General features: G+C 39.0%; 1 protein-coding gene across 1 annotated transcript in view; it reads right to left on the bottom strand.

Moving 5' to 3' along the window:
• ARHGEF26 (Rho guanine nucleotide exchange factor 26) overlaps positions 1–20902 on the bottom strand; it is a 59025-nt gene that overhangs the window by 14234 nt on the left and 23889 nt on the right. The window contains exons 7-11 of the mRNA XM_074590742.1: positions 12868–13020; positions 12252–12381; positions 10235–10309; positions 8427–8516; positions 3411–3565 (exon numbers count right to left, since the gene is read on the bottom strand). Coding sequence (XP_074446843.1) covers positions 3411–3565; positions 8427–8516; positions 10235–10309; positions 12252–12381; positions 12868–13020 — 603 coding nt within the window. The remainder of the gene's footprint in view (positions 1–3410; positions 3566–8426; positions 8517–10234; positions 10310–12251; positions 12382–12867; positions 13021–20902) is intronic.

Genomic DNA, 20902 nt, shown 5'->3' with positions numbered 1-20902 from the left:
AATTCTGGAGTTCTCCTGAATTCTGCAGAACCCAGAGCCATTAGTAACTAAAATATGTAACCAGATCCTTGTGGTCCCAGGAGGGCATGTGGAATAAAAGGAGGTGTTTGACTTTTGGTAGAGTTCAGAACTAGCTGTATCCTGGTTTTAGCAGGTTTTAGCTTTGTTTCTCTTACGGGTTTTTTTGTTTGGGGAGGTGCGTGGGGGGTGGTTTTTGTTGTTTGGTTTTTTGGGCTGTTTTTTTGTTTGTTTGTTTTTTACAGCGTACGCTTCCAAGCCTGCACAAAGTATGGGAGAAGTTGCCTCTGTAGTCCAGTCCTCTCCTCGGGCAGTTATAAGGTGTCCACTACGGAAACTCTACCGCACCTGGCAACAGACAAATAAGTATCTAAACCCAGCAGTTGAGCTCACCGGCTGTGCGGGAGAGGTATGGATGATACTTGGGGTTTAGAAGAGGGAGAAAACTGAAGACTTAGTATGCAGGAAATACATACAAACATAAAAGTAGTAGTGTGCTTAAACTAAGTATGCTATATTTTAATAAAGCACCAATTTCATCATACTTTGTGGAACCTGGAATAGTTTCTTCAGTAGCCCAAGAGAAAGCAAATCTCCCAAGCAAGACACAAATGACACTTTAAAAAAAATAATAATAAATCGGATTCTGTCTACACAGCATAAGGGGCTACAAGAAAGGACTACTGAACTGGAAAATTTCCCAATAAACTAAAAGCTGAGCAGTGCAGAAATGCAGATTTTTACACTCCAAGATCTTGTGTAGAATGAAATGCATCACAAGTTCATGTGTCCCTCTTTGGGCTAATCCCAATGTCCAGTCTTAAGTATTATTCAGTAGCCATTTGCCTTACTTCTTTGAAAGGCAAGTGTGATGAAGCAACTGACTACCCTGCTGCTTTCTTTACAGCACACAAGACAGCCCAAATGATGACCAAGGTGTCTGTAACACACAGAGAAATGGACCATCCAGTAGCTGACATGGAAAGCGTGAGCCTCTGAAATGTTTCATAGTAGCATGAGATACAGCCACACAGTGTCCATTAAAAAGGAAGAGATTCTGGTAGCTAATCTCCATTTAACGTACTTTCCATTTAACCTACTTCATGGATGAGACAAGGCAGTTAGACCCGGCAGTTTTAATCAGGAGGTGAAACTGTAGCTGAGGAAGATTATAATGAATGAAGTATCGTTAAAATTAAAACAAGATTATGATGAATAAAGTATCATTAAAATTAAAACAGAAAAACTGTGAAGCATTCTGAGTACACACCAACACAAGACCTCCCTTAATCTTTTTTGTAGCTAAAATGTAAGAGTTCTCATTATGAAAAGGTTTCTGGAACGCTTGCTCACTCAAGTATTAGAAATGCAGTTCTTCTAACGATGATTCTGACATTTAGAAAGTGTCCCTGAAGCAAGGATGCGAGCAGTGCCGTATGCCGTATTGGGTTGGCCTGGAATTATTTAACAGTTACCAGCAGGACTTCGACGGGTACCATCAAGCCTGGCCTTTAAGCAGTCAGGACTGAGCCGCTGCCGGCTGCCTGCGCGAGGTTCTGCATATATGGCAAACTGCTCAGCTGGGATAGCTGAAGATTAACTTCTGGGTAAAGATTAAACAGCGTGATTGCAGCACTAAGCAACTAGTATTTTTAGCACAGTAGCGAGGAGTTATTTTTTTGTGCAACGTTAAGAATCTTCTGAAATGCAACTGCTCAAGTAAAAACACAAAACATTTAAATTCAACTAGCAGCAAATATTTCTGTCCATTGCTGTGGTGTCCATGGGAACACTGTGGGTGGGAAAACAGATCACCAAAAGCTCAAATATTATTAATAAGCTTAGCCACTTGGCTAAAGTACACGCTTCATGCTCGGAGTATCTGGGAGACTCGCAGAAATCAGTCCTTTTCCATTATACCCATTTGTTTAGGGGGTCTTGCTAGCGTGAATATGTGAATCTGATCATTAACATGAAGCGTTCTTCAATTTTGGCTTCTGGGCCCATTTAGGACATTTCAATTCCAACAGCTGGAAGCTGTTATAAAAGCAAAAGCCCTGAAGTTTGGATAAGATATGTTGCAATAAAAATCTGTTTTATAATCTGGACAACGAGCCATCACGTAGGAAACCAATAAACAATGTAACAACATAGATAATAGATTTTTCACTTTTTTTCCCCAACTCAAAACATTTACTTAGCTACCAATACAATAATATGTTAACAGCAGTCCCATGAGAAAAGAAACGCACTGTTTAAAAAAAGTGCAGTACAGCTCTGTGATGTTCTGCCAGTGATTTAACAAGAGACTTTCATAGAAACATTTCAGCCTAAACTTTGATAAACACTGAATGTCAGAAACGTGTTCCCATCAGTAAGATGAAGAAATCTATTCACTTTTCTTCCCATCTTTATAAGAAACCCCTTCAGTTAATTATTTTTTTCCATTCCATTTTCATTTAGCTTTCTCTTTACTTAAATATTAGTGTTTTCTTCCCAGATTTTATATCATACCTCGTTCCTCAAAATTCATTTAAATTATGGATTAGAAATTTCACAGAAGGGTGTCTTAAAAATAGCTGGTATTTGATTTAACTGGCCAACCCAGATGCAAGGTAACTGTTCTTCAAAACAGTTTTTAGCCTCAGGAATAAGGTTTATCTATCAAGTATTATCTAAGAGCAACAGCAGAGGATGCAAATTCCATTCAATTTAATTAATCTAAACCTCCCCTCAAATTTAATCGTAAGTATTTAAATGGAGGCTGATAGAATTTGTATCCCATACATCATTCTCAAAAACAGCTGAAGTGTGGAAAGCACAGAGGGGATGAAAATTACTACTTCTTTATCCTTCCAAAACTCCTCCCTTGGCTAAGGCATCAAGGATGAACTTTTTAATTTGTTTGACAATTTGGAATGTCAATTGTGTTTGGCAAAAATAAAGCCTTTTTAACAAGTAGTTACTTGTCATTTCCAAACACAGTCTGATAAAGAAATACGAGAAAACTCAAGTAACTTCTTAATTGATTTACTCTCTCTGACACAGCGTATTAAAACATGTAAGTGGCTTTACAAATGTTTACTGGACGTAGAACATGTTTAGTCCATATTTCCTCCTATTTTATGCTGCAAATGCACCGGGTCCACTTACTTCTTTTTGAGACTCCTTCGTTCTTTAAAACAAAAATGTGGCTAGAAAATATGTAAAAACACTGTGGATGCAATCAAGTTTACCGTTCCAAAGCCAGAAAGCTTTAGTTTTAATTTCCCCGTAGAGGGAGACACACACAACTGTCACAATAGTCTTAGAAGACAACGATAACTCGGCTGTTCTCTCCGTGATTCAAGGAGTTGAACACAAAGGCCATTTTACATCGGTGAAACTCTTACCTCTTCTTCTTGGTGATAATGAGGACATCATTAAAGAGGAAGAAGTAAACCTGCTGTTTAGAAGTTCTTTTAGAAAAAAGTCCGGTGTCTTCTACATATGCCATTAATTCGCCCCTTTTCACCAACCATCGTGAAGACGAAACCAATGGAAATGGCTACAAAGCAAGAAAATAACATTTTAATCCTTTAAAAGCAGAATTTTTAAAACTCAGGTAGAAGACTGCTATGTATTTGGGGAAAAAAAAAACAACAAATGCTTGAGTGAACTCAAAGCTCCGAGATCACAAGTACAAGCACAAAACAGAGGTTATCAAGGTTTAAGGTATCTTCATCCATACAATGTACAAGTCATAGTCTGCAAATACTTGAAAATCACTCATGCACGACATAGCTGCTCATCTAAGATAAAAATGAACAGATTTGATCAGTCATACTTGGGATGGAACAGACTATGCGAGATCGCCTAAGGAGATTAAAAGTAAAAAGACTGTCTCCCAGGGATACGTAAGTTTTTGTAGAGTAAGCAATCATTCTTTAAGCAGGTACGAACACTAGATTTTCCTCTAGGTACCTTACAGCTTTTCTACCTAAACAATGGGAAAGAAGAGCTTAGCTTCTCATCTCAAACATGACGGTTACTGCACACTGCGTTTCATCACATCCCTAAGGCCGGTTAAAAATGATGCTGTGCCTTCTTTCTGATGGTGTGTTCTGTACCACACACAGAATAAATAAAATTAAAAAAAGTAAAATCCTTTAACAGATAAATACACTTTGAAGTATATTAAAGTATCTTTGAGTATATTAAAACAGACATAAACAGATATGGAGACAGCATACAAGATCAGATTGGTCCTAATACAGTACTGAGCATTATTATCATTATTACTGAGATATTCAGAGCACGCAGAATTTTTCTACATTAAGAAGTAAGGTGAGGAATGCCAGAGGGCTTAGCCATCACATGTGGTAAAATCCATTTTCTGCTCTGCAAGTAAACTGAAGTTCCAACACAACTCTGCAAAAGAATGTGCAAAGCAGCATGCGATATGTAGGTTTGAATTAGCTGTCCATGTCAATGCCCAAACAATACACTTTGCTCACGACATCATACATTCACCAGTGGTTTGAAGGACACACCTGACAATTTTCAGAGGACATTTCTTTAGGCATCCACTTATGAAAGGCCATATTAACAAATAACTGCCCTTCCTCAGGAGGAACTTCAGCTTGTTTTTTCGCTGTCTTCCATTTTGTCAGAAAAGGTGACTCTCATAGTTGTCCACGATTGCTCTGTAATTTGCTATTGTAGCTCACACACAGTGAAGTGTCACCAGTGTCACTCAGAGCAGTGGCTAACTTAGACTTCTGTTGATCCAACTTTACTACTTTCTCCTAGGACATGCTACCAGTTTTCTTATGGATGGTCATTTTATTAAAGACACGTCATTAAACCTCACAGGTTGTGAAAGGCCAGTTTAGCTCAGTGCTCGGACACAACAATCCCAGAGGAGCTCCATCACTGAAATCAAAGTTCTTTAATATTAACATTCAGCTTTAAAAAATTAGGCTTACTTTCAATCAAAACTCTACTCGTTCAGTACCTTCATGTGACATGAAAATCAATTTTTTAAACAAACGGCTTTTCTTTCTGTTTCCTGAAATGCAGTAACAGTTCCGTGAGACAATCCAGGAATGTGAAACATCGGACCATACCCAACAGTGACACCAGTGCGCTTTTTGTGACTACAAACTTGAAAGACTTTGGGCCAGATGCTCCTTGAACACAGAAGTCACAAACAAGTTTGTTTCATGAACAGAAAAGTCCGTTTGCAAAAAAGAACCTCAAAAAAACAAAAATCCCCAAACCCACAACCTTTCTGGTGCTAGAGATGAAAAATGTAAGAATAAAAACTTCTGTATCTCAGTTAAAAATTAAATTCTACAGATTAGCTGTGTACAAAAGCGACATAATATCTGAGCAACCTCTCTTGTATTCCCATGAAATGTTCTACAGTTACATCTAACAAAATAATAAAAATCCCCAAACACTCTGAGGGTGAGCAAGAACAGAAATAGTTTACCTAATTTATAATGGTTATAAAACAGAATTATAGCACCACAATGGTTGTTTTACAGACAAAAAGTACTCCGACAATTTCTATTTGAGGATGAACTAAAAATTCATCTAATCTCAGAGTTCATAACATTTTCCTAATTGACTATATTCCAGTGGCGGCTTTTTACTTTCCTATCAATTTTTCCTTAATTGCCAAAGAAGTACATCACGTATACCATCTCCTTTCTATATAAAACAAGCCACCAGAACTTAAAATGTACTGAAACTTGGCCAAAGAAGCCTCTTATACACCAGCTGGCAAGCTCTCAAACCACAGATAAGGTCTAAACCACTAAGTGGTTATATTTAAGATGCACAAAGGAAAAAAACTTGCATTAAAAAAATACAGAAAGTTGCTGTTACTCGCTGCTAGTTACAGCATGCAGAGGGAAGAACTGTACAAGGCTCTCGCATCCGCAAAACCGGGGTCAACGGCATCCTCTTCCCAGGGGGAAAGTAAGAGACTATAAACCATTTAAGCACTTAAACACCATTAGGTACTTCTGTAGATTTGAAAACTGTTACTGAAACCACAAAGCAGATCGCCCAAGGACTTCAGACTATCCAAAACACTATCTTAGACTATCAAAGACTTGAGCCTGTTAGCCATCGTTGTTAGCATACGTAGTGATGTCACTTGTTAAGAGATGTTTTGTTTATTGTTCTTGTTGTAAGTAAACATTATTATTCTCGGTTTTTAGTCAAAGTTTGAAAATGAAAATACTTCAGACAAGTTCAGAACTATCTTTCTGGAGACCGCATTTCCTCAAAGACTGATGATGATCCATTAAAGAACCACATCTTTAAAAACACGAACCTCTAATTACTACCTGTATGGTAATAAAAAAAATCTCACAAAAGAATACTCATTATGTAATGGTATGAGACATTATTTATAGAAATGATATTTTAACAAACATCGAATAGAAAAAAGTAAGTGTACTTGAAGAATTATCTTGAAAGTACAGTAAAATCCCTACTGACTATGACTATGTCTGCTATTTTTTCCTACCGAAAAGGCTGACTGTAGAGAGGTTTGTTGGTTGCGTTTTTTTTTTTTTTTTTTTAATGACAGCCTAAATTGTATTTTCAGGACTAGAAAGAAAAAATTCGGAATACTTCAATATCCCAAGACTCTTTTAAAATTATTTGAAGGTTAATACCACGGTTACTAGCAAAACAAAAACTTGGGAATATTAAAGTGAACTGTACTAATAAAGGTGTAGTTTAACTTCAGCAATTCCCCTACCCTGAAGCCCGCTGTTGCCCACTTTGCTATTCCAGGCAGGTGGCTCATGATTTTGGTTGCCCATCCCATGCTGCCAGAAGGGCTGTCGTGGGCAAAGCTGGGGAGCTCCTGCCTGCGGGTGGGACCTGCGAGCCGAGGCAGCTGCTGTGGGAGAAGCCGGCTGGGCCCAGGCATTTCACACCCCTGTGCGGGCAGCGCTCACCAACCACAGCCTGCACTCGGTCACCCCCCACAAAGAGGACGACTCCTCAAACTGACAGTTTTCCCAGCAGACTATCAGAATCTGGTAAAAATAGACTGTCATTCCAAAAAACGTGTCCTAAGGTGACTGGAAATAGACCTGTGTTTGTTTTTTTTACTTCACACTACTGCAAATCCAGACAGTCAAATACTATTAGGATCCTTCCCTGGCCTGGAAGTACATACTTAGGTGCGCTTTCCCTATCGCGTACATGAGAACATCTCATCATCAAGCAGCAGCAGCCGGCCCCTCTCCTAACAGCAAGATCTTCACAGCAACTTACTTTGTCTTTACAGCAAAGAATACTTAATTCAATATACATTAAAAAAAAAATTTGCTATAAAATAACTCTTAAAATAAAAATACTTGACAAAAGTTTTTTTTATCCTGACATAATAGATCATTTCTTTGCAAGAATTACTGTGTGATATGAAGATGCCATTAAAGTTCCACTGTTTACTCTATCCATTGCAAATACCGATTCACTCTAAAGAAACACCTGATGTGTTCCTCAACTGCAGTTAGAAATCTAAGCAAAACTTCAGATGTGCAGCTCACAGAAGAGTCAACTCACGTGGGATGAAATTTATCAGAACTTGTTCGCACGCTGCCAGACAGAGTGCTGAAGTGAGAAACAGAACTGCTTGGCAATGCGATACCTCCCCCCAAAACATTTCTTTCATCCATCCAAAAAATTCCCATTCTGCAAGAGACTTCAACAGATTCATCAATCAGCCAGGTGCACTCTTCAGTGACACGGCCTCCGTCGCCAGTGGAGAACCGCAATGATTCTCCTGCAAATTGGAAATGATTGTGCATTCTTCTGCTTTTGTTTTATGTGAGGAGGAAAGAGACCAAAAAAAGCAATTCAAGCTCTGACAAGCCTCGAGGAAATGAATGACGAGAAGGATGGACACAGAGGCAGGGCAACGTGTGATTCTCTGTGTGAACTGTGACAAGACCATCACACACATTGTTATGAACTACGTAAAACAGCATAAAACTCTACCATGACTGATATTACCAGGTACTGTCCCGCCAACAAGGACGGTGTTCATCCACAAAGGTAAATGCAGAATCCGATATACCTCATTCTTCAGTAATTAATGACAATTTATTCTTTTAAAAATATATATATATATATATATCCCACAACTCTCTTCCCCTGAAAAGCCTCAACCTGAAGCTTAACCTGCCTGGTGAAATGCAACAGTCCTCAGTGACTCAGTTTCCAGGGCTTCAGCTATCCCAGAATATGAACTTGTCTTCCTTCACTGAAGTCATGTCAGTATTACAGCCTACGCTAATTTACTTTGTTTATGCTGGCAATGAACCTATAAAACTTAACACGTAGTCAAAACTATTCGTATGGTAAATGATTTATGGTCAGAAATACCACTATCATACCTTGATTTTAAATTCCAGTTGGGAGTTAATTGTGTACATCATTTCTGTCCTTTCCATTTTCCGAGCACCCTCGTTGCATAAACGCACCAACTAGAAACAAGACATTTATTTAACAGGTTTAATATACTCAGGACTTACAATGCAAACATTGTTCCTCTATAAAATGCACTTCAGAGGAAGCAGAAAATTTGCAAAGGCACTGACATTTTCACGCCGGGTCACAGACATCATGCTTTCAAGACCAGAGTGTGTGCGGCCCTGAGCGAGCAGGTCTGACCTGGCAGCCAATTCCGCTCTCCTCCGGGAGGCTGGACTGGATGACCTCCCGAGATCCCCCTCGACCTGGATTACCCACTACACTGTGACAATTATTTATTCTTAGGGGAGTCCAGATGGTACAAAGGTTCATCCAGAAGTTCTGGCAGTGAAGGGTTATAGCTCTCTGATCCAAGTTAATGATCAGCTCCAACAGAAACAACCTCCCAGACTGACAGATCGGCGCCACACGCTGCCGCGTGTACCACACACCCCAGCTCACTCATAGAAGAAAGCCCCAGCACAAACATTAGGGTACCATCTTGTTAAACTAATGCAAACAGTACCCTAGAAAAGTTTCATTGCAGCTGACCTCCAGAACACAGTTTTAAAGCAAGCTACAGCGTTACTGAAGCCTGCACGTGGGGGTGGGGAGCACATAAAAATGGGGGGCAAAGACAGAAAGGCATGAAATGCATCCCCTTAACCCCACCACAACAGGCAGGGACTTCCCAGATGTCAGTGGGCCTTTTCTGCTTTTCTAATCGAGCACTTCACACACCATTTCTGTTCCTACAGAAAAACCCAATTTTGTTGGCAGGAGTACAGTGCTACTGAGTTTAGGATACTTTCCTAAGCAATAAGCAGACAATAATTTAGGCATAAAAACAATCCCTAGTGGCCTAGAGTTTTTATTTTTCAGTACTCTTCCTGTTTGCATTATTTATACATGGAAAACATAATTTTTTCCCTTAAAGTAGACAAGCACGTTCAAGGCTCAAGGTAATGTCTAGCCCCAACATGCAGAAAAAGACTGATTTTTTTTTTTAATAAAGAACGCCCAGTTCTTCACATTTCACAACAGTCCATGACGCATTACAGTTTCTGAAATTCTGAGATCTTAGAGGCAAAAGACAGCTAGTCTTTAGATCCACAGATTTTTCTTTTCATAACACAATGTTTTGTTTTAAAGAGTTGTCTATTTCCAGAATATAATTATATTGAACAGATGGATTGGCTTTTCCCACCAATAAAAAAAATAAAAAAAACCATCTGATTGCTCAGGTTCAAATGGAAGGAACTGGAATTTATTATGCAAGTAAGCGCTGTTGAAATTCACAATCCATGCATGGAAATGGACTGTGCTCGTCTTCCACCATTCATTCTTGGCAAAAAAGCATGACTACGGGAGAAGAGAACATTTTTGAACGACTGACAGGAGGCGATCTGCTTCACTTAAAAGCAGAAACGATGCTTAAGTTTGCTTAGAAGAATCAGACTTTGTCTCTGCTGTCAGGACAGTGTTATGGCTTTTTTTTTTTTGCCCCCCCCTTTTTTTTTTCCCTTTTAAAAATGTCTGGTCCACCCCATGGCTTTCTGAACAAAATGAGTAATGAACCTGAAAATTAATTTTCAAGTAACTAAGAAAAAACAAAAGCAGCCACTTCTCCCAATGGAATTTTGAAATGACAAAAGCAGGCAGTACAATTTAGAAAGGAAAACAGTCAAAGCAGGAAAAATTCCGCATCCATATTAAACTTTTAAGAACGTACCTTGCTCACTTCTTTTAGAGCTTGCTTGCAGTTCTCATATTTTGGTGAATCCTTAGGAGTTTTCTGACAAATCGTCTGAAATAAAATGTCAGTTACTTCAGAGGATTACATACCACAGATTGTAACAAATAGAGAATTTTACATATATATTAATTGACACCAAAGAGGTGAAGTCACAGCTGTGGACTGGGATAAAAGAGAGAACATCGGATCACTTCTTCAGAGTGTTTCCCAACACTGAGGAATGCCTCCCTTGAAAGCTTTTTGGAGCAAAGTGATATTTTACGCCTCTTGGCCAACCTCCACCTGTGGCAACACAGTGGAAGAGACAGGCCATATACCTGCAGGAAAGGGAAAGTTTCTGCCATCTCGTCTCTAACGTTTTGCAAACCACAATAAAATCCCATTGCAGCTGTACGTAACCAGGTTCTTCCTATTTCAAGTACCATGTTAAGCTTTTCCTGGAAGTTGAAATACCCATTTATGTACAATTGTACTTGCAAGAAGAAAACTATACTAGATTACTCTGTCTGACCTCCTCGTGGAAGTAAGTATTTCCAGAGGATTAACAGAAAAGGCTCTTGAGGCTACACTGTGATGTGTACCATGGAAAAATATGCATAACAGTATTATATTAAAACAAAAAAGCACATGGAAGGGAAGACAGCTGCAGCACCCAAATAGAGGAAGTGCTGGCAAGTAATGAGAAGTGAATCCGATCTATGATGTGCACATGACAGTTCTATCTACTCACAGAGGTTATTCTCATAAGTTAGAGGTAAAGACAAAGTTCTATCAGAAACAGGCATTTTGAATCAATGACCGACCACATAAATCACTTTTTTGATTGAGAAACAAAAACATTGTAAGATATTTTACATTACATTAGTCTTTGGTTTAATTACGTTCCATCCTATCTGAACATAGTTGGAGCTGTATTTCTGGAACTAAAAGCTTAAAAATTGAATTTGCTCTGAAGCCTCAATATAAGGTTTACACAACCATTTCCAAGAAAAGCAAACAAACTAAACTGAAAAAATGCTTGGTTTGCTTGTTAAGATTCTTACAGCCGAAGAGGGGAAGGAGGCAAATAAAAGAAAAAAAAGACAAAAAGGGGAAGGCACACCTAGTGACACACCGAAGTAACATGGGATTACTATTCCATTTTTTAAATTTAGGAATGTACTACAGAGAAGAAAGTATTCAATGTCCATGAATGAACTAAGTAACTATCCAGATGATCAAATTAATCAGTGTACAATTTGCAAACATATAGATCAAAATTATTAGGCCTGTTTCTCGATCCTACTAATGCTAGAATCTGAGCCTGGATTTTAATCTGCACATAAATTTAGTTCTATCATCTTAACTGAAATCCCATGAATCTGGGGTGAGCTTTGCTTCACCAATACTCAGTTCACTTCATCACACTTCCTGAGCCGCCTGGTAGCCTGCGCAGGAAGGGAACATCTCACTGCGTAACGTGCTGGTGGGAAACCAAGTCTATTGATATTGCTCCACTCAAAGAGCTCCCGCACCCTTGAGAACAGAGTTCATTCTTCAGGGTTACGCTGTGACCCTCTTAACTTGAGTGTCTTCACAACCCTGCTCCCGAAAGTAAGTATTTATGCAAGAGGACCCTCATCTGATCTGTATGATAGGAAGTCCTGGTTTTTAAACTGTAGGGTTTAATTTTAATCCTAACACTATATAACACTTCTGCGCTAGGTTCCTCCTTGATTTCAGAATCATTTTGACCCTTTACTGTAAAATTTTTCTATTAGAATTTCTAAATATTTAATTTTTGACTGGGGGTTCAGGAGCAGGGGGTACTGGTCACAGCAAGCAAACAAGTTGTACAGCACTTCATAATCAATAGACCAGTACCTACAGCCCTGAACCTGGTATAAGTAAGAAGATATGAAGAGACTGGAATGAACTAGAATCTGAATATGAAAGAATGCTAACATTAAAGAACATGCATCAAGGAAAAATAGAAGAATAAGTCTGTTCTCACATCCATCAGTAAGGGAAGACGAGTAACTCTCTGCATGGGAAGAATGAGGAAAGAGATCATTGGTAAATTCCGGCAATCTTCATGGGACTCGATCCGTGATAACACCTCTTTAAATGCTGGATTTGTGGCTCTGATGGGAAAAAAGGGGGAGAGAATTAAATGGTATGTTTTACCAAACGGTTGTGAAAGTTGCTAGATTTTATTAATAGGAAAGTGTGGTTTGAAGGAGTCATATCAACTAAGCCTTCATCTTTATTTACTTAGATATAGAAGACCAGTATTGACATTTAGAAACCTCAAGTTCTCCCATACAAGAACATGAGTGCAGACAGACTCATATGTAACATACAAGGAAAGTACGTCTCTGACACTGATTAAACTGTACTTATCAGTGGAAAAGGAATGTAATGCATGACCACAAACAGGATTGGATGATGCAGCCAGGCATGTTTTCGCTCTCAATTACTTCAAAGGAACTTGCACATTAAGGAAAGCTAAGCATGTAAGTACATGCTTAGTTGGAAGCCATAGGTTTTGCATCAAATACCACAGCCTACTACTCACTCTTACTAAAGAGGGGATGATTTTGCAACCGTATTTTAAAATTAGTTCTTACAGTAATTTCTGCAGTGTTCGCTGCTGATAGACTTCATTGGTGCAGTACTTTACATACGGATCAAACGTTGAAGAAGTATGCTTTTCGACTATATCACTAATATCATCAATAAAGATGTTGTTCTGATGTCTTGCTTCTAGTTCTTTAAAGAACCTGTAAAAAAAAAAGAAAATAAATTACTTATTTTGACAAAAACAATGGCAGACTTTCTTTTGCAATATTTTACACTTCTCCTGACGCAACCCATCAATTTTCTAAACTAATCGTTTGTGAAAGGGTGAGATCATCTCTCCTTTGGCAAGGGAAAACTTTACACGATACAAGCCCAAGGGTGGCGATGTCACCTGGCAGAGCTCAGCATAAGCAATGCTGGCAAAGCTACTTCCCATTCTCTAGCTGCCAAAACTGAAACTGCGTTACTGATCTGGTTAGACTAGAATTTCCAGAAACAGGGTTGAAAAAGAAATGAAACAACTTCAAGCACAACATTAACACATTTCCTCTTGTAATAAAGGAAGTACAATACCAGAAATGTTCAATTAAATGAAGTTACATGTGAACTGCTAAACTAAAACCAAAAAAATACGTAGCAGGCTGAGCTGGAAGAGGTGCTTGTGTACCGCATACTTCAATCTACCATGCAAACCAAACACCAATTGGAAACAGTGAAAATGGGAACAGAAACCAAAATCCTGAGCTGACTTTTTCTCCTAACCATGCCTGTTCCAAGAACTTCCCTACTGTTTGTCCTCAGTTCCATATCTGAGTCCCTTTGGCCTCTGAAAGCTTTCCACTGCTCCTTGCACTGCTGTTTTTACTAGAAAACAAAAGCCTTTATTTCCACAATGCTCTTTAGAAATATTTTACTGTTTGGGGTACAAAAGCTCACACAGATTGGCATTAGATCTATTGCAGGTCATTAGAATTACCTACACTGACACTCTGACATCACTTCAATCCTTCGAAATCTAGAAGCTGCTGAAAATCTCTCCAATACCAGACTTGCCTGCGGCCTTTATAAAAGATGACTCACTATAACAATCCTGAACTCCACAGAGCTAATATTAAGGAAATACTTGGAACACATGACCTCACATCATGCTAAAATATTTTGAAACACGTTTTATTTTGGCCCTTTATTACATTTTCTCATTACTAACACTGGCTCTTCAAAAATCTGTCACCTTGTAGCATTTAATTTTTTTAAGGGTCCCACCAATGTTGTCTATAATTTGTTTCACAAACAAACTTAAAACATGTAAGAAGAGAAGAGGATGAACAGAATCTTATCATATGAGTGTTTAACAACATGGGTTAACTAAAATTAAGACATTTTTTCAGGTGTGCTTAGAAGAAGCTGCCTCAATTGAGCGGTTGCCAGATTCTCACTCAGTCAATCACACAGCCGGAAGAATCAAGTGGGTTTTTTTGTTTTGGTTTTTATTTTTTTTATATTTTTTTTAAAAAGTTGTGACACATTAACTGCAGATTGAACTGACTGATGTTTGTCAGTATTGTCATTTGAAGAAAAACAGGACACTGCCTACAAATAGGTATAATGCCACCTATGACAGTGCACAGTTTTCTTCTCCCTCTTCCCCTTTAAATTGTGCAGCCATGTTTTTTTAATAGCCTTGCCACTTTTGGAAGGCAGAGTCCTCCAGCATCCTTCTCGCCTCCACTTATCCTATTTCAACGCACAAAATATTTCAAGTTGTCACTGACTTGTATTATCCTACGTATTTGTTTTTTTAGTACCAAGAGCAGTGCTAGCTGGCAAAGCATACTAAGGTGCAATGAGGCCTCATACAATACATGGACAAATACAAAAGTTAACAGTGGCCTGAAATTTCATCAGGGTCCAAGAAGGGGAGGGGGGGGAGGAGGGAAGCCTCCAAGTCACAATTTCTCATGAACAACAGTCAGATTTCAACCACTGACCACCATGAACTGCAGACGACTGGAATTTGTTCCTACTCTACTCAGACACGTTTATAGTTGGGAGAACTTCTCAGCGCGCTGCCAATTTACTTTGCTCAGGAAATTAGGAAATACAGCATTTCTTCCTGCTGTTATGTTATGGCATGCTGACGAGGTGTTTATCCAGGCTGGGCTACAACTTCCACTTTTAGAATTTATCTGATGCCTTATCAATGACATCATCAGTCACAGTCATTGTAAGGAACAGTAAAAATCTTGGATAGTAGATTTTAAAAAAGAAAAAAAAAAAGAAATAAAAAAAAGAGAGGGGCAGAGAAAAGCAGCATATCGCGGTCCCATCCCCCACAACATGTACTGTAAGAATTATTACCTCTGGAATCATGCAGCAGAGTTTGAATCAAAGGTTGTCTTTTTTTGCATCCTATCTGCTAATTACAATGTACAACCAGTGAACCAAACACATCATAAAAACCTGTTACTTAAAGTTTCAGGACAGATTCTGTCATAAAGATCAGTACTGAGTGATTGAGTGACTACATTCAATTTAACCAACTACAAATCAGTTGTGCTGTGTGACTGGCTTTTTTTGATTAATATCAGAAGGATTTATTTAAAGCTTTTGTTTCTGTTAAATCCAGAACTTTTCTCGTTAAAATTAGATCCAATTAAGTGAAAGTCAAACAGCACCATAAGACAGCATTTGATTTCCCTCATTTTGCCCTCATGTTGTTTAAAAGAAATGTCCAATTTGCAATACTCTAAAACTCCCCTCTCCTAAAGGCTACATGCCAAATTTAGAAACGCAGGTTTAATTCATTTCCTGTTTCTTTCTTTTTATAGCACAGTATCTACAAACACTACAGATCTGACCAACACTGGAGTTTGCCCTGTCTTTATGACAAGGGCTCCCTCCCTAAAGTTGGTGGCTCCTGTTAACGGTCTTCTTATGTCTTCAGGCAGCTCATTAACAAGCTGGTAGTTACCAACAGGAACAATGTCCTAATACTTGCTCAGGCAATTTTCTGAAGCTATTTTTTCCTACTCCTTGGCATTGCTTTAATCAACGACTGATAGCCCCCACTTTCTCAAGAAGTCTAGTTAATTCAGCTGTATAAACACAAATGCGCAGTGGTACATGTACAATGTTACAAACTATTCCACACAATTCACCTTTATAAGGCCTAAACTATGCCTCACTTTACAATTACAAAACTCCCATCAACATCAATAGAAGTTCTACTTTCACAGATGCCATGAAAACATACACAAAATAAATGCCCTAAGATAACCATTTTGGTCAACATTTCTTCTCAGCATTTACTCTCCCTTCACCCCTAGATAAAGATACTAACTATCTAGTTAGTATCTCCCTTCACCCCTAGATCAAGGTAACTAAGATAATCCAAAATTAGACTGCACTGCATTAAAAGTATTCTAATTAGGCAGGTAAAAGAGATTTTAACTAGGTAGGCCAAATCACCATTAAAAAACAATTGTCTTACAGAATCAGTTATTATCCAGGAGCAAAAAGCACTTAGAATCAAATGACAGCACATAAAAGGAATATACAGAAGGGTCAGGGGTACTGCAAAAAACCTAAACAGATTGTTTGCATCAAGGGTGACTGGAGAAGAAACTGATACCAAAGCTTTTCTGGTGAGTGAGACTGGGAAAGAGCTGACTTGGTGGAAGATCTGTCTGAAACTGAAGTAAATGTGGAACACCAGAGGTCACCAGACCCAGGTGATCAGCACCCAAGAGAGCTAAGAGGAAAAAAAAAATTCTGATGAAGTTACTATGAGATCATTTTATTCTGTTTGCAAAGTGACAGAATGCACATAGCAACATTGCCAGGTTGGTGAGAGGGACAGATGGTGTAATGGCATTACAGTCGTGCGTACAGGTTACGGAGCTGTCATAGAATCAAGGTTCTCAAGCATTTATCTGACATTTTCCCCCTACTGCTTACAGTAGGGAAAATTACAGTAGGCTAATTTTTTACCTCCTGGCAGGTTCATGTAATTCTCCATTGCTAACCATTCTGAACAGTGCTGTTGTCCCTCTCTGTCAGATGTCACAGTTGCTGAAAACAGCAATCTGTCACCAGTAAAGTCTTTCTGTATGTAGAAGTGAACTGCGGTCTGGCTTGTACATTACTTCAAGTTCGTTATTATTATTCTTGCTTAATGTTTTTGAAGTAGTAATGACCTATATATCTGGCATGAAGAAGATTATAAGATTATAATGCAGATTTAGCTTCACAGGGACATTGCTGCTGACACATTACTATCCAGTAACAGAAAAAGCCACTGGAGTGGAAGCAAGTACAATTTACCTTCCTCCTCTTAGAGATAAGGGAACTGGAAAAACAATTACCAATTTCAGATAACTTCAGATAAAAGTAATAAAAATTTCTGAGTAGCCTCTCCAAATCTGAATATTCTCATCAGGAACAGAAGATTAACATCTGCATTACATTTTTTTTTTTTTAAATTTTTGGGAGGATAGGGGGGTGAGGATGAATAATTTAAAATAGGAAAATTGGGGAAAATTACAGCCTTATTTCCATAGAATTTTTATGCTGAATCAGAATCAGAGCTTTTAGCAAACGAACGGCTGAAAAAGAACAGGATTGAAGTGAGGGACTGCATCCACAGGTGTTTGAAATGAATCCGTTTGTCACAAGAGTTACCACAATCTAAATAACGGAAAACAATACATACATACACATATACTATAACACCAAACACTGCAACAGTAATAGCCTATAAAAATATCTTTCATTAGGCAACATCCATTGAGCGACTACAAAGCCAAACAAGAAAAAAAACCCAAACAAACCCTGACAGCCTGTTCCTTCATTCTGCAACAAACTGGAACAACTTTCAGCAGGCCTACCCACAAGGAACTGTACTAATGGCAATAAAAAGCCACTTGCCTTTCCAAGTATTTATAGTCTTCTGGCAGAAATCCAGAACAATAAAAAGGCCATGGCAACCCTGTCAATATATTCTGTTACTGAGAGATTCTTGAGATAGTGGGTAAGTGCTCATAGCATCTAGTTCAATAGTACGCATTTCAGAAAAACAAATCTTGATTCAACCAATTAATACCCACTGACAAACGAACCCACAAAGAACACTCTGTTGCACTAGAAATGTAAATCTTTTTGATAAATTATGAAGACATCACAACAGGAGTCTTCATTTTAAAAACCTTTCCCATGCTGAACAAAGTAATGCTTTTTATATTACTGTGAAGAAGCAGGGTGCTTCTGCCTGGCTGCCCGAGTCTGAAAAGCTACCTAATACTCATTTGTTACAGAATAAAATGATCTCTTGCATGTCACAATCAAAGAATTTTTAAATCATTTTGTGAAACCTTCTGACAACAGGGATACGGCTATTCCCATATAACACACTTTCTACAACAGCCAAACTAACAAGCACAGCAAAGGCCTTGGAGAATGGATGCGAACGACCAGACACATAACCTGCCTCAGGCTCTACAAACCTGGGCTGTCACCTGCAGTCCCCAGCTTCACAATAACCAAGTGTTAGCACTAGCAAATACTGGTGTTGATACTATATGCAAGAGAACTAAACAATCTTGATATTTGGGAAGAAGTTTTAGTTAATATAAAAATATGAACCGTACAAAAACGTAAATTAAGCATTGCTTAGTCTTAAGGGAAGCGTAGCCACCAGGGAAATCTCTACCACCGCCTAGAAATAACAGTGAGTTACAGAGTGCCCAGGAAACTGCCTTGAGAAAATCTGGCATTTGTCATTTTATTTCAAATGACAAACTCCCCAATCAGGCTCCTGCCCCCTCCCTCTCAGAGCCCAGGATGCACCACCACAGGTACCACCCACCTCCTGGCAGCCCCACGCCAGAGGGAGACCGCAAACACTCCCAGGTTAATCTTTCCCACAAGGGCACCTGTGCCAAGGTGGCAACTGCCTAAACTCCCACCAAACGGAAGGAAAGCAAGTTCAAAGTGCAAGTGTACGAATCACCACGTTATGCTGTTTTACAGCCCTGCTCAGAAGGCAGAGCAGCAGTGCCTGTCACAGAAAGGCCATGGGGCGGGAGCACACAGCACTGCGAGAGGCGACACAACACAGCGCAGCTTCGAGTGCTGTTGGACTTCTCTTCGTGCCATTGCAGGCACTTCAGCTGCTATCCTAGACATCTGTGGAATTAGTTATCCAGGGCAGCAAACTATTGCACGTACTTAAAGGTAGGGAGAAAGTTGCAGGTTTTGATACTGCTGCAAATAAAGCTGCTTTTCTTATAAAATGTACAAATAAACTGTATACATGATCTTCATATTGATACAGCCACATCCATAAAAGAAGTTAGTGTGATACGGAGCACAGCAAATACCACACTTGGACAGGCAAGATTCCCTAGGTACAAACACTGCACAGAGCAACCTCAGCTGTCCAAAGTAACGCAGAGCACTGCAATGCAAGCTTTCACCTCATGAGTTTGAGGTCCAATAAAAGATTGTACAGCTTTAAAATCTCATTTAAACAAAGCACATTGACCTAATGATACATGAGAGGAGCCAAGGGAACATACATATATCCTCCCACTATGACAGTCTCGCTAAACACAGATATTTCTAGACTTACTAACAACTTGGTGCCTTTTCAAAGCTACACATTCTTTTTATGCAAGAAGGGCAATGGCAGCTCTCCGAAACCAGACTGACCTCTTGAAGACTTATTGCTCAGCCTCAACTAAGAAAGGCTGCTTCTTCATTCCTTAGCAGTCTCTCTACAAGGAAAGAAGAGATGCAAGTTCGAATAACTGTTGAACTTCACTACCAAAAAAATATGCAGAAAAATACAGTTTTCCTCCTTTGTGCTTCCTACAGCAACACTAAATCTGAAAAAAAAAAAAAATCAGTGAAAGATTTGTAAGCTGTGACTAGAATAAACCCTGCAAGACCTAACGGCAAAGCATGATTGCTTGAGAGGATCTGTGTGGGCACCAAGTTTCAGACGACTGTGGGAGTGATGTTCTGCAGGAAAGGACACATAAACACCTACTGGATAAATAGGTTTTGGGTTACAGCTGGAAGGCTTTAAAAATTTTTAAGTACTTTTTTTCCTACTGTACTTTAACACAAATACTCACATAAATAACTCTCATGCAGATGTTAGGCCACAGCAGAAAAGCCAGAGGCTCCAAGAAGTCAACGACAAATGCTGCTGCGGGATTTTATTTTTTTTTTTTAAACAGAGAATATATTTACATAATATAGGGATGAATTTCAATACAAATAAATATTATGGTAGATGGCAGCTTCATGCCATAGTTCTGGTGATGCCAGCTTCCACAGCTCTTCTCCAACTTATTCATTCCATTTCTTACCACGCTCCTTCAGATATGTCACCGCAACTGCTTGTGGGCTGATGCTTGGTGAGCTCTGCGAACTGCTCTGATGGGGAAGCGAGGGAGGTAAGAGAAGGAAAACTCTGACCAGGTTTGTTTTGTAGGTTATTTCTCAACTACACCAATCTCCTGGTCTGTCTGGCAGCTGCCTGAACAGAGGGAGCAATGAGGAAGGGGGAAAACCTCCAGGCGGCACTATCACCAAAACTGGACCTTTTACATCAGTATGCAAAAAAATAAAGGACTCAAATAAACAAACAAACTCTACTATGCTGGTCCTACAACAGCCCTCTACAGCAGAGAGGGCTGTTATGACTCTTTTGGTTATGACTTTGGTTAAACTCACGATTTTAAGGCCGTTCATCTGGAATATGGTTTAAATCCTTGTTCCAAACTATATTTCATCTCAAAATGAGGTATTTTTATTTGATGCCAAAACATCTCTGTTGCTGGATAACACAAACCATCTTAAGTCACCAGTAAGGGAAGATCTGGTGTTTGGGTGGTGGGTTTTTTTTTCTTTTAAGAAAATAAGCTATACTGCTAACATTAAAAAGAGTCATTAGAAGACAACTACGTAGAGAAGTATCCATTCTTAGGTTGAGAACCTCAGCTGGAGAAAGAATGAAAAGAAGTATCTCCAAAAGTACTTAATGATAGAAGTATAGGAAAAACTGGACACAAAGTC

This window comes from Larus michahellis, chromosome 6 (assembly GCF_964199755.1).
Source record: "Larus michahellis chromosome 6, bLarMic1.1, whole genome shotgun sequence".
NCBI classification, from domain to species: Eukaryota; Metazoa; Chordata; class Aves; order Charadriiformes; family Laridae; genus Larus; species Larus michahellis.
The sequence above is the reverse complement of the archived record's forward strand: the minus strand, read 5'-3'. Positions and strand labels throughout refer to the sequence as shown.